Here is a 13,211-nt window from a genome sequence, read left to right as displayed (position 1 = left end):
AGCATGAGGGAGACAAAAGATGCTATAATAACTATGAAGGAAGGTCAGGAGCCAGTAAAAAAGATGCAATCAACGACACAAGGAAATAGTGCTAACTTTGAAGAAGAAAGCAGATAATTCCTTATCCTATTAGAAGTGAAGAAAGCTCAACACTGAGAAATTCTGAGATGAACAGAAGACATGGTAAGGAAACTCAGTCTGCACGGCCCCAGAATTTCCAGCATGAGAACCATGAAGCAACATTACCTGTAGATGGCAGAGGGAGCACACATGGGATTCAAAGGCTGATGAAAATGAAAACGACTTAGTTGATTCCCTGACATTTGCCTCTCAGAGATGAAATCAAAGATGGAAAAAAAGCAACATGGTGAGGAAAATAATTATGCATAATCCTTATTTTTGGAAACTGATAAATTCCTCCCACTAATGACAAAGTTAAAGAAAAACATATACTTGCTTTTTTTAAAAAGCTTTTAATTTTGTTCCACTAAAGCACATTAAACAAACCACAGGCAAATTTTTTAAAGCTATCGACATAACAGAAGACCAGCACATGATGAAGATGTTAATCAAATGTCAACTGACCCAAAAAATCTATTTTATTATTATAATTTGTTTTAGCTGTTGCGCTCTTTTGATTTCTCTTTTTTCAAGCTACACTACTGTTCTTTTGTTAACTTACAAAATTCACATTTTAAAATGTTTTAAAAGTATTCTCGTTCAAGTAATGGACATCTTTTGTTTTGCTCTGCCTGCTAAGAAAATGAATAATGCAACTATTTTCAACAAAAGCTTTATCCCACCTGGTGCTATTAACTGGTGAATACTTGATGTCCGGGTGACAGCTGTGCTTCGTGATTCCAGACTTGGACTTTCTCCTTTCTTATTACTTTCTGGAGAAGGATCTCGTTGGCTGATTTTAGAACTGGTCACTGTTGTTTTGTTATGACAAATTGTCAATGACTGAGTTTGACTAGTACTTTTTGGTGGACCATTTTGTGAGCTAGATAATACACCCAACTTCTGGCTGCGTAATGTTAAATTCTGAACCTAAGAACCACATAACAAAAAATAAGGATGAAACAGATGGTATTAATTGATGTGGTAATCATTACCATTATAACAACAATGACAGCACATTTATATTATGCTTTTTATATTATGCATAAAGCTACAAGCACTTGAAACAACTAATTAACCCTGAAGGCAAGGGGAGCTATTATTCTAAGTAATCATATCTTAAACATTAAGTGGCAATTTTTAAAAAAAGACATTAAGGAAAAGAATCATTAAGAACTAAATGAAAATAGAATATTTATATATATATTGCAAATGAACTATCAATATGAGGAAATTACTCTGCAACATACTGCATTTTAAAGTTACCAGGTCAGAGACAGTCAAAAGGAAGGAGAAAGAGGAAGAGCATTCCAGGCAAAGAGGAAAACTTGAGCAAAGCTGCAGAGGTGGGAGAGCCCAGGGTGTGGAGGGAAGAATGAGCAATTCCTTCTACTTCACTCTGAGTTCTCCATGACAGGATTGTGAAACATCTTAAGGCTACAAGTCCCTCATAAACTTGTGAGAAATTACTACACACAATTAGGACAGTGTGGATACAATATTGCTATCTTAATAAAGATCAGAAAGATAACAAAAAAAGAAAGTTAATAGCTCTATAGAGATTATAAGGGAACACTAATCTTCTAAGTAAGAAAACAAATTCATGAAATCACCTACCCCATTGTGATAATTCTGAAAAGCATTTCCTATTAACTAACTTTAAAGAGTTAGTGAGATTTTGTTGTGGTGGTTATGAAACACTCATTTGCCTTTGAGAACTAGATCTCATGAACTAAAGACATCGTGCATGGCCTTGAAATGGTTTACGTGATGACTCCTACCTACACCGGGGCTATTCTAAACACACTGCCAGTCCGGCTGGTGGCAAGGATTATCCCAATTACTCTCACCTGAGGTCTATGACATTTTCAAACAGCAAGGCAGAAAATGCCTCTCCAATAGCTCCTAACCCTTTGCCTCAGAAATGAATGCACCTAATACATTTATGCTAGCACTGGCACTGGGAGGGAAACTGAAGTAAAAGAGATTCTAAAGTAACAAATATATTGCTGCTTTATGAATGTTCTTCAGTTTCATGTGTGTTCTGTCTCTACAACTGTATCATTAACTGATGCTCTATACCTTCTCTTTCCAAGTGCCAATGCAGTGTTCAGCCAATAGCAGATGCTAAATAAATGTTTACTTCAGGGCAGTTGAAGTTTTAATCAGTTCTATTCTAAGCTACTGAAAGAATTTTCTAAGTGAGACCATATGGAGCATCTTCTCTGATTTTTGTCAAATATTTCACAGCATTGTAAATGGACTAATTACTGCTGTATTACTGAAATTTAATGCAAAAAAAAAAATATGCTGAAATCCAGGATTTCTCAGCTTGCCACTCAAAGCCCTCCACAGTCTAGGCCCAAACTGCTTTGAGCCCCTTTTTCCACTATTCTATTTCACAATCCTCATTCTCTAGCCAAACTGTTCTGCTCACCCTTCTCCAAACATACCTTGCACTGCCTTCATTTAGAGCCCTTGCTCAAATTCCTCTTTCCTCAACGCTGTCTCCTGAAGCCCAACACAGTGCTCAAGACCAGTAAAATTCCTACCCATTCTCCCAAAGAAACCTCTCGAAGTCTCTGGTTAGAAATAATTTCTCCTCCCCTCTATGCTTTTCCCATAGAATTTGGATCATAGTGGCCTATACCAATGACAAGCATCTAGCTTGTTTTAGAATTACTAATGTCTGTGTCTGTGAAATACTGAGACTCCGACTGGCAGGCTCTCATCTCTGACATTCACTTTTGTACTCCCCGCAATTCCGGCTGCAGACATAACAGAAACTACACAAGTCTGAGGTATTCTCCTATATCTGATTCTGAAAAATGTATTGCATGGATTTTGTTGCTCTTGTTGTTGTTAAGTATCTTGTTCTATTTATGGTTTTCTTAAGCTAACATTCAAATCTGTTCATGTTTTACCAAAAGAAATCTCAACAAATGTCTAGCAGAGGAATATCAAAATCTCTCAGGAAGCAAGGGAAAAACAGCAAGAAATTTAACATCTGCCATAAATAATGTATAAGGTGGACCACAGAATGATGGTAATCAAGGTCTGAACTATAACCTGAAAAACAAAAGCTTTCCTTCAAAGGAAAAGCATATTCAAAGTAAATGAAGATCTGACACAGTGAACCCTTAAGCTGTAGCAGTCCATTTCTATAGAATAATATACTTTTTTCTTCTAATTTTCCTTTTGTTTTCTGGAATTCTGAAAGAAAACGTATGTATGTGCATATTATATACTATATGTTATTTATATGAATAGATAAATTTTAGAATATGGCTTTACTATCTATGGTCATCTTGGCTTAAATATTTACAATAAATTTCAAACATGTAAACTGTACTCCTAAGGCATATACAGAGCTAACTGAGCTGTTAATAGATCACATATTCAGATTTCCTTGACAGAACTTCACTTTTAAAAAGAACCCACCCTTTCTAAGATAAAGAATATTATGGCATCTAATGCCCAACTTTCATTTCATCTGAACTTTTCCTATGATCAGTTTGTGGAAACTTTCTGACTTTTGAAAAAGTTTAGATTTCCCACAAAGTATTTTTGCTAATTTCACACCTTACATTTTTATAGTGGATTACCCAAATACTCTCACTTCAGTTTTTTAATTTGGATCTAACAAATAATGTGTGAATTATCGTAGGATCTCTTCTTTGTAGATAAGGAAATTAAGAGTTCATGTCACACTGCCGGCAGTAGAACTGTTTCTAGCTTTTAAATCTAAAAGGCTGTTTTCTCCTCAATTCTTACAGAATTGCCCAGAGAGCCTTGGTAAGATTTCTTACTTTTCTATAACATACTTTTAGTCTTATGATACCTTTCTGAAAGTCACATTTTTTTTTTTTTCATGATAAGGAGAAGAGACGGAGCATTTAAAATGGTAAGGGTAAGATATTCCAAATTTCTCATTTTTTTACAGTATGCTATAAATTTTAAAACTGAGGAAAAATTAACTGTTATACTGACTTTTGTCAGTTAAACAGTATTAAAATAAAACTTCAAATTTGGTATTTCTCAATTACAAACAAATTAAATGTTTTAAAAACTGCAAATATATGTTTAAAAATTAACAAAGTGGAGCACAAATTTTTCAAAACTAACAGCCCTGAACTTGAGGAAAGTTATCACTGGAATATTCAAAACATTAGCATCACCTACCACTGTCAGCCTCATTCACTGCCACTTCTAAAGCACAGCAAAGAAAAACATTAGTAGAGAAGTTCCTAAAGGTCAATCCATTCCTCTAGTTCCTCAGTCTATCCTTGAATTGAGTCAGATTATTAGAGAGCCACATACCTATACACATCAAACTGGACCCCAAAGAGCTAATTCTATAAATTACTTTGACTGTGAGAACCCACAAAACAGACTGTGCTCTAGAGAGTTTGTTAGTTGTCTTTTCCTAATAACTGGTTTATTTTACCTTGGAAACTGCAAATCCTTTAAATGGTTGAGTTTCTCTCTTCACCATTAGCTACGTGAAAGCTAAGAACCAAATTCATGACTCATCTTTAGACAGTGCATAACAAAAACAGTAATTAGTAGCATGTGATATCTTACGTGCCAGGCACTATGCTGAGTGCTTTATTTATGATTACTGTCTCATTTATTCCTTATAACAACTCTGAGCTATTACTTCCAGTTCACAGTGAAGAAACTGAGGCTTCGCATAAGTAATAACAACAGCTAACATTTAGTGAGTGCCAACTAGGTAACAGACACTGTTCTGTTTTTCATTTATTCACCTATTTAATCCTCATTACAACCCTACGAAGCATTACATTTATTTTATTTTATATTGTTGAAACTGAGGTTTAAGGATATACAATGAGAAGGTGGTAGAACATGTATTTGAATCCAGAGAATCTGGCTCCAGAGTCCAAACTTATAAACACCATGCTATACTATGACCTATCCAAAATCAATCAACTGGCAAATGACAAAGCAACTGTTGCTGAAGTCAGAATATAAACCCAGGTCTTCCTATTCTCCCCTTTGCAGAAAAAGTACTAATGAGTACCTACAATATTCTAGACACTAAACATATATTACTCACTCTTCAACTTACCCTGCAAGTATGTATGACTATTAGAGATGTTTGGTAACTTATCTAAGGTCATACAACTAATAAATGACTGCAGTGGGAGTTGAACTTAAGCCCATGCAGGACTTCATGCATGTAATTTCAATGGCAACCACACTCCTAGCTCCATGCCACTTTACCATTCTGGAAGTTGACAGGTTTTATAAAACCAAACCAAACGAAACCAAACCAAACCAAAACAAAACAAACAGGAAGATAATTACTTCAACAAATTCATTCCACAAAGAGACACTTAAAGTTTAGAGCTGAAAAAACCTTAAAGTTAACAAAGGTCTCATTTTGTAAATATGGAAACTGAAGTCCAAATAAGTTAAGGAACTATAGAGGGTCACAGAGCACATTATGAGAAACCGGAGTTTAATTGATCACCATCTTTATATGCTGATATATGAAAACTGGACTTTGTTATTAAATAAAATAGAGATTCTATGAAAAATACCAAAGAATATTATTGCTATCTCATTTTTTACTTTTTACCAGATGATTGAGATTATTAAATTAAAAATTCGAAGCCAAGGATGACCTTGAGATATACCAATTTCTGCCATATGCAATCCAAAACATTATCTATGGAAAAATATCAAAATGGTATCATACAATGTAAAAAGTCTACTCAACTGTTTTAATTTAAAATTTACTCAATTTCATTCATTTTTATTAACTTTACTGAGGTGTGACTTACATACAATAAAATGAATGAACCAGTTCAATAAGTTTTGACATTATGTATATACCATGTTACCACCACCCCAATCAAGATATAGAACATTTCCATCACTCATGACCCTTCCCAGTCAATCTCCCCCACCTTCTGCCCCAGGTAGCACAAATCCATTTTTTTTCACTATAGATTAGTTCTGCCTGTTCAGAAATTTCATATAAATAGAGTTGCAGAGTATTGCACTCTGTGATGTCTGGCATCTTTTATTAATTATAATGTTTCTGAGATGTACAGTAGTTTGTTCCTTTTTATTTCTGAGTAATATTCCACAATATGTTTATCCATTCACCAGTTAAAAGACAGTGGTTACTTCCAGTTTGGGGCTATTCTGAATAGAGCTGCTACGAACATTCATTTAAACATCTTCATGTGGATATATGTTTTCAAATCTCTCAGGGTAAACATCTAGAAGTGGAATTCCTGGGTCACATGTTAAGCATATGTTTAACTTTATAAGAAAACTGTTTTTCAAAGTGGTTGTACTCTTTTACACTTTCACCAGCAACATATGATAGTATGGTTCCTCCACATTCTCGCCAACATGTGGCGTTTTCAGTCTCCTTCATTTCAGACATTCTAGTGAGTGTGTAGTGATATTCATTGTGGTTTTGATTTATATTTCTAGGAAGATTAATCATGTTGAGCATTTTTTCATGTGCTTATTGGCCTTCTGCATATCTTTTGTGAAGTGTTCAAATCTTCTGCCCATTTGTAACTGAACTGTTCATGATCTTATTACTGAGTTGTAAACCCACTTTATATATTCTGAATACAAGTCCTTTGTCAGATATATGTATTGTGACCATTTTCCCTCGGTCTGTGGCTTTGCCTCTTTGTTTTTGTAGCAATGTCTTTCGAAGAACAGTTTTTAAATTTTGATAAAGTCCAATTTATCATTATTTTCTTTTACAGTTAATGCTTTTTGTGTCCTATCTGAGAAAGCTTTGCCTACCCTGGAGTTGTAGCGATATCCCCTATGTTTTCTTCTAGAGGTTTTATAGTTTTGTCTTTTGCCTGTAGGTCTACATTACTTCTGGTTTATTTTTGTGAATGGTGTAAGGAGAAAGTTAAAGTTCATTTTTTCCATGGTACCAAACAAAGTATAAACAAAAAACTGAGTAACATTCTGCTCAATTTTTTAAGTTTAAAGTTTACCCAGCTCATTTTTAAACTTAAAAACCATCTTGACGCGGTTATTACCTAACTGCTTACAAAGGAATCTAAAGAAAAGAATACATCTCACATAATAAATCTGCTTTACAATAAAACTAAACATACAATGTCATAGCAAAACGCATTAACTTTCACTAATGCCAAATAACCTAAATATCCGTGTTTAATGGCATTATAATTTCTATAAAACCAAAAAATTTTCTTGAAGTTCTCACTGGATTAAATGTTGATCTGAAATGTGTGACAACGAGCACTGAAACCATCAGTAACTTAAACACAAATGTATGTTTACCTTTAACCTGAAGACCCAGACCTTAAGTACCACATTATGAAGCTAGACACGCTCACCTGAGTAGCTGCAGACTGACAGGAAGATGACGATGACGACGAGACAACAGGAATGTCAGACTGTACAGCAGCCACAGTGGTAGCGGGTGTGAAAATCAGCTGTACAGACAGAAAAACCAAAAAAATACCCTAAGACAAAAGAACATGCCCCACACACAATGTATAGCAGGCAAGAGAGACTGAAATTTGTGACAGAAAGACAATGCAGTTTAGGATTGTCTCCTAAGCAAAAGGTTTTACATGACAAGGAGAACTTCTTGATAATAGAGAACTCAAAAGGAAAAAAAAAACCAGAAACACTTTTGAAACAGCTCATGATTCTGATGAGTAGAAAATAAATCAGTGCTCAAAAAAGAAAATGTATTTCGGCAATATGAAATCCTCATACCAAATTTTTCCCAAAATAAGCTATTAAACTTTTCCTAGCTCAAAACTATTGTGGCAGGATTCCTAAAATGGAAGTCAGAATATGCAACCATAGTCACTGCTCTTGAATGCAAACTAAATTTCAGTGAGAAACATGAAAAGAAACAACAAAAAGTCTTTTCAGTCCTCTTTATCCCAAAGGATAACTATGCCACATGCTACGTTACAATATTTCACTCAGCTACACAGGATCTGTGTCGTACAAACCTAGGTTGCTCTTGATTTTAAAACTATTTGTAAAGAAATATTCATTCTAAGTGTAAATGCCACAACATGTTAAAAGTCAACAACAAAGCAGCCTGCAAAAAAACTTCACATCAAAAAAAAAAAAAAGAAAAGAAAAAGAAAGGAAAGACATACTTGATTTATTTAATTATCACCATCTCTTTTCAAATGTTTTTTTTCAATACTGAAACAGAATGCCATTAATTAAAAAAGGCAATACAATCCACTCAGAGATTATCCAATCCAATTTAGTAAATTATGACAGTTGTTTCAAAGAACCTGTGAATACTCTATCTCAAAATTGCATCAAGTTATACAGTTCCTCAAAAGCCATTTCTGTTTAAATTGAAATTACCAATTAAAGGATCATTTAAACTTCAGTTCTTTACATACTAAATTTAAGTGAATTAAATAACAGGTATAACTTTCACAAGAAGGTAATTTCCAGTACAAACAGCTAAAAGCACTATACCTAAAAAGATGTTCTATCTAGCGCGAACCATATGAAACTGCCAGTTTTAGAGGTCAAAAACGGTCCAGTAGCAACCATTTCAAATGGTTCCCCCTAATTCTGAAGCATATTATTGATTAAATAAGATCTCATGGGGAAAAAACCCAGAAATACGGTAATGTCTATTGAACAGTCTGCAAATAAAAAGAGGGTCATATCATTGTTTCCTGTTAGAAATATGATGGAAACTTTCTTTGCAATTTTAGTGGAGAACTGGGGATCCAGATATATATTCAGTTCACTGGATAAAAAAGAATATAAATAAATACATATCAGGGACAAAGTTCTTCTCTAGCTACCTGTAAAGACATCAAATAAAGTAAATGTCAACCAATTTTTACATTCCTTAAAGAAGGCTCAACAAGTAAATTAGGAAATCAGTAGATACTCAAACACACAATAGCCAAATTAACATTCCTGTATTAACAAAAGATCAAAGTGAGCATAGGAACACAAATCACCTTGAAGATTTTAAGATGGGAATAACCAAAGCTAAAACTTATCTGGTAAATTAACACGAACTCCAATCCAGATTTCAGAAGATCCCACAATATAAATTCTAATTTATAGTTAACCAAGTTTTTTATGTTTCTAACAATTTCATCAAATCTAAGATGTCAAAGATATACGGTGATTTTATGTATCACTATAAGCACCAACTACAACCGTAAGATGCCATCAATTATAAAATGCATCTCAGTTTCAGAGATGTTAAAATATGAAAAAGGGTTTGAAATCAAAGAAATTTGATATTAAAAATTAATCACTCCTATGTTACAGAATCTGTTAGCTCCCTAATGCTGCTAATTACTATTTGATACACCAAGAAGGCCTACCAATTAAAGGTAGAATTTTTCATGACATAAATGTATAAGAGCTAGGCACATACACAAAAATTTTGTTAAACATTTCTTTAATATTAAAAATGCCTCCTATTGCATCAAATCAAGAAACATTTTGATCTCTCTCAAGTCTTTAAACACTGAAAAAATCTGGTAGCTCATATCTTACCATTTGAGCTCGGAGATACATTTGAGCTTGGCTTGCCGTTAGGGTAGGGGAGGTACTCCCTAGTAACATAGTCTGTTGGGTAATACTGCCACTGGTAGAACTGGAAGCCTGGGAACGGCTTATTAACTGTGCAGGTGTAGGAGAAGTAGAGAGGTTGATCTAAGGAAGAAAACATATCAGGTCATAGGCTTCCATTTCTTGCTTCCATGTCACTGAATTTCACCAAGCTGCAGTTAGGCAATCAATGGTATATATTGTGGCTGAGGAACCTAAGAGAGGGCTTCATCTTTGACAGACCCATCACTTCTGTAGGCGATTATTTGCGCATATGCAAACAATAGCATGTACTGGTTAGTAATTAGGACAATTTTTAAGGACATCCTCACTGTGTTTCATAAGATTCCAACATCTTAAAATATCATTTCTACTACCTCCCAAAAATTAGGGCTATTGTTCCATTATTTTAATATTCCATGTAGTGACTTAAAACATTTGAATCAACAGTCTACATTATTTTGTCATTTTTCTGTCACATTTGGAGGGATTTCTGAAACGAACAAAAGTTAAAACACAGATAATCCATTCACATGTATAAAAACATACACGTAACATATAACTAGTATAACATTCTCCTTCAAAAGCTCTCAGAAAAGAAGAAAATAGAATTGTTACTTGCCGAACAGATGGAAAACTCCTGAATATTGGTTACAAGATTAAATTATAAACACTAAAACTGCTGTTAAAGAATAAACTAGTGCATGGTCTATCTCTAGGATATATAAGAGACTGGTAACTGGTTGTACCTGTGAAGGCAAACTGGGTGGGAACAGGACAAAGGGACACATGTAGACTACCACATGCATGTATTATCCATTATAAAAATAAATAATATTTTTAACGAGAGTAACACAATCCAACCTCAAATCCTTTTTATGGACAATGCAGAGAATAAAATTAAGAAATAGGTTATTAAACTTCTGATTCAAGGAACAAGACAGACTGAACTAATACATCCATGTGCCCAAATGCACTCACTGAAATGCAAGATCAACATGAAAAATTATAAAAATATATAACTGAACTCAAAAAAGGGGAAGGGAGAGGGAATTCCCAAGCACCGGAAAGGAAGAAACTCAAAGATGTAAGCTCCAGCTGACACCAAGGCAATCTAGGGAGATACTGGCCCACAGAGATAGAAGACCTGATTTTGAGCCTATTTCAGGGGGGGACCTAGAAGTAAAACCTGTTTTGAGCCAAGATCCTCAAAAGGGCTCCTCAATATGTGAAAAGGAGCTGGAAAAACTCCACCCATGCGTCCTGAGAAGCAGCAAGAAAGCTTGCTATCTGCCCTGCCCCAGGTGGAAGGAGAGAGGCTCTTATGAGAATCAAAACTCCAGGCTTGCGCCATTCAAGGGTACAGAATTCATATTCACACTACCTGCACAGTTCCATAATCTATCCCCAAACATTAGCATTTGTACCAGTCCAGGACATTTGTTAAACTGAACAAGTGACTGGAGGAGGCTGAGTGAAGGCTATACAGGAGGACCTCTCTGTACCATTTTTGTAACTTCCTGAGTCTATAATTATTTAAAAATAAAAAGTTAAAAAAACTGCATAGTGGGTACACAAGTTGGTTAACTAATTCTCTATATTTATCTGTATCTTTTAAGTATTTCTTAATTTTAATAAAATACTTAAATCTGTAATTCAGTGCATAAATACAATTAATAAAATATAAAAAATTATTCTGCAATCTGGCTTTTATTCTAGCACACCACTAAAATCCCATTAGCAAAAATCACTAATACCCTCTGACACATTCAGTGGATTCTTTTTAGACCATTCCCTCTCGATCTTCTTTACCAGCTCTTCTTTCTAGCCCACCCCCAAACTGTTCATCCTTTGTCCTCAACACTTTTCCTTTTCAATTCCTAGATTATCACACCTACTCCCATAGTTTCAAACAATTCAATCCTGAATAGTCTCAATCCTTGACGACAAACCCTTACTCTCCAGGTCCAAATACTTACAGAACACATCTTTCTGGATGTCTCTTACCAACTCAAACTCAACATGTTCAAACACCAAACTCATTATCATTTCTTCTTTTTATTTTATTTTATTTTATGTATTTATTTTTGGCTGTGTTGGGTCTTCATTGCTGCATGCAGGCTTTCTCTAGTTGCAGCGAGCGGGGGCTACTCTTCGTTGCGGTGCACCGGCTTCTCATTGCAGTGGCTTCTCTTGTTGTGGAGCATGGGCTAGGCACGTGGGCTTCAGTAGTTGTGGTGCGCGGGCTCAGTAGTTGTGGCTTGCAGGCTCTAGAGCGCAGGCTCAGCAGTTGTGGCGCACGGGCTTAGTTGCTCCACGGCATGTGGGATCTTCCCAGACCAGGGCTCGAACCCATGTCCCCTGCATTGGCAGGCGGATTCTTAACCATTGCGCCACCAGGGAAGCCCTATCATTCCTTCTTAAACCAGCTTCTCCTCAAATGGCCACTGGCATCTTCTAAAAATCCCCCAAGACAGACTAATCTGGAAGTCATCCTAACTCCTCCCTCTCATATAACTCACACACAAAATCAGTCACATGTCTTACTGTTTCTACACCTTTATCTTCCTCAATTTCATTTTGATTTTGAATCACGTAGTTTGAGATTCTGAGCCCATAGCACTTCCAGCTACATTGCTTTAACAGCTGCAAACTGATCTCTCTGCTTGGAATATTGTCTCCTCTGCCTTGCCGGATAATCTTTCCCTGATTTTAATTAATAAATAATAATTAGCCATTTAAAAATCTTCTAGATAACATTCAAACTCCCCTAACTACCTCTGCAGTATCATCTCCTTCCACTCCTCCCTACATACCCTTCACATTAGCCATATGAAGCTATTTGCAGTGTCATCATGTCTCAGGCCTCTATGGCTCTGGTAACAACTCTGGACTGAACTGAGCATCACCTGCCCCCATACCCCACCTCTTCCCCCTCTATGTAGTGTACAACTCTCTCTCAAAAATCACCTGCTAAGCTTTTTCAGGCATCCCAACCCCACAGTAGAACTGACTACTCCTCTTTTGCCTGTTATCTTCCATAATTTCCATATACTTCTAGCATATACCTCTGTCTCACTCGTCTAAACAATAATTTCTTTAAGGGTGGGGACCATGTGTTATTTATCTTCATATAACCAATATCTATGAGAGTGCCTTCATTCAATACGTTTATTAACTTAATGAATGCCATGTTATTTTAAGGCATACTTCATACTTTAAATGTAATATATAAGCCTATCACAAAGAGTGAGCGTGTGTGTGTGTGTATAACAGCGAGAACAGAAAACAATTCTGGTATAGCCCCTAACAAAGCAGAGTAAAAATGCAGATAGTGTGGTGATACTAGTTCAACTCTACTTTTGATGTGCTATATAATAAATTATTAATAAGCACCCCCCAAACATATTCTTTTTCCACACCACTCCACAAATGGATATTTTGGATAAAGCCTTGCTCCAAAGATTAAATCACTTAGTAGGGTAAAATTGGAC

General features: G+C 35.4%; 1 protein-coding gene across 8 annotated transcripts in view; it reads right to left on the bottom strand.

The window, feature by feature from the left end:
• Positions 1-13,211, bottom strand: part of PHC3 (polyhomeotic homolog 3) — an 85,069-nt gene that overhangs the window by 51,252 nt on the left and 20,606 nt on the right. For 5 of the 8 annotated variants that reach the window (XR_009701348.1, XM_061194482.1, XM_061194485.1 and 2 more), the window contains exons 5-7: positions 9,664-9,822; positions 7,491-7,589; positions 804-1,050 (exon numbers count right to left, since the gene is read on the bottom strand). Coding sequence is in view for 7 of the 8 variants with exons in the window: in XM_061194482.1 (XP_061050465.1) it covers positions 804-1,050; positions 7,491-7,589; positions 9,664-9,822 (505 nt within the window). In the remaining variant the exon portion in view is untranslated. Of the gene's footprint in view, positions 1-803; positions 1,051-7,490; positions 7,590-9,663; positions 9,823-11,696; positions 12,218-13,211 lie in introns of those variants that run through there. The other 3 variants (XM_061194486.1, XM_061194489.1, XM_061194488.1) reach the window with 2 other exon arrangements.

The sequence above is a fragment of the Eubalaena glacialis genome, chromosome 6, assembly GCF_028564815.1.
Source record: "Eubalaena glacialis isolate mEubGla1 chromosome 6, mEubGla1.1.hap2.+ XY, whole genome shotgun sequence".
Lineage (NCBI taxonomy): Eukaryota > Metazoa > Chordata > Mammalia > Artiodactyla > Balaenidae > Eubalaena > Eubalaena glacialis.
This window is presented reverse-complemented; position numbering and strand designations above follow the sequence as displayed.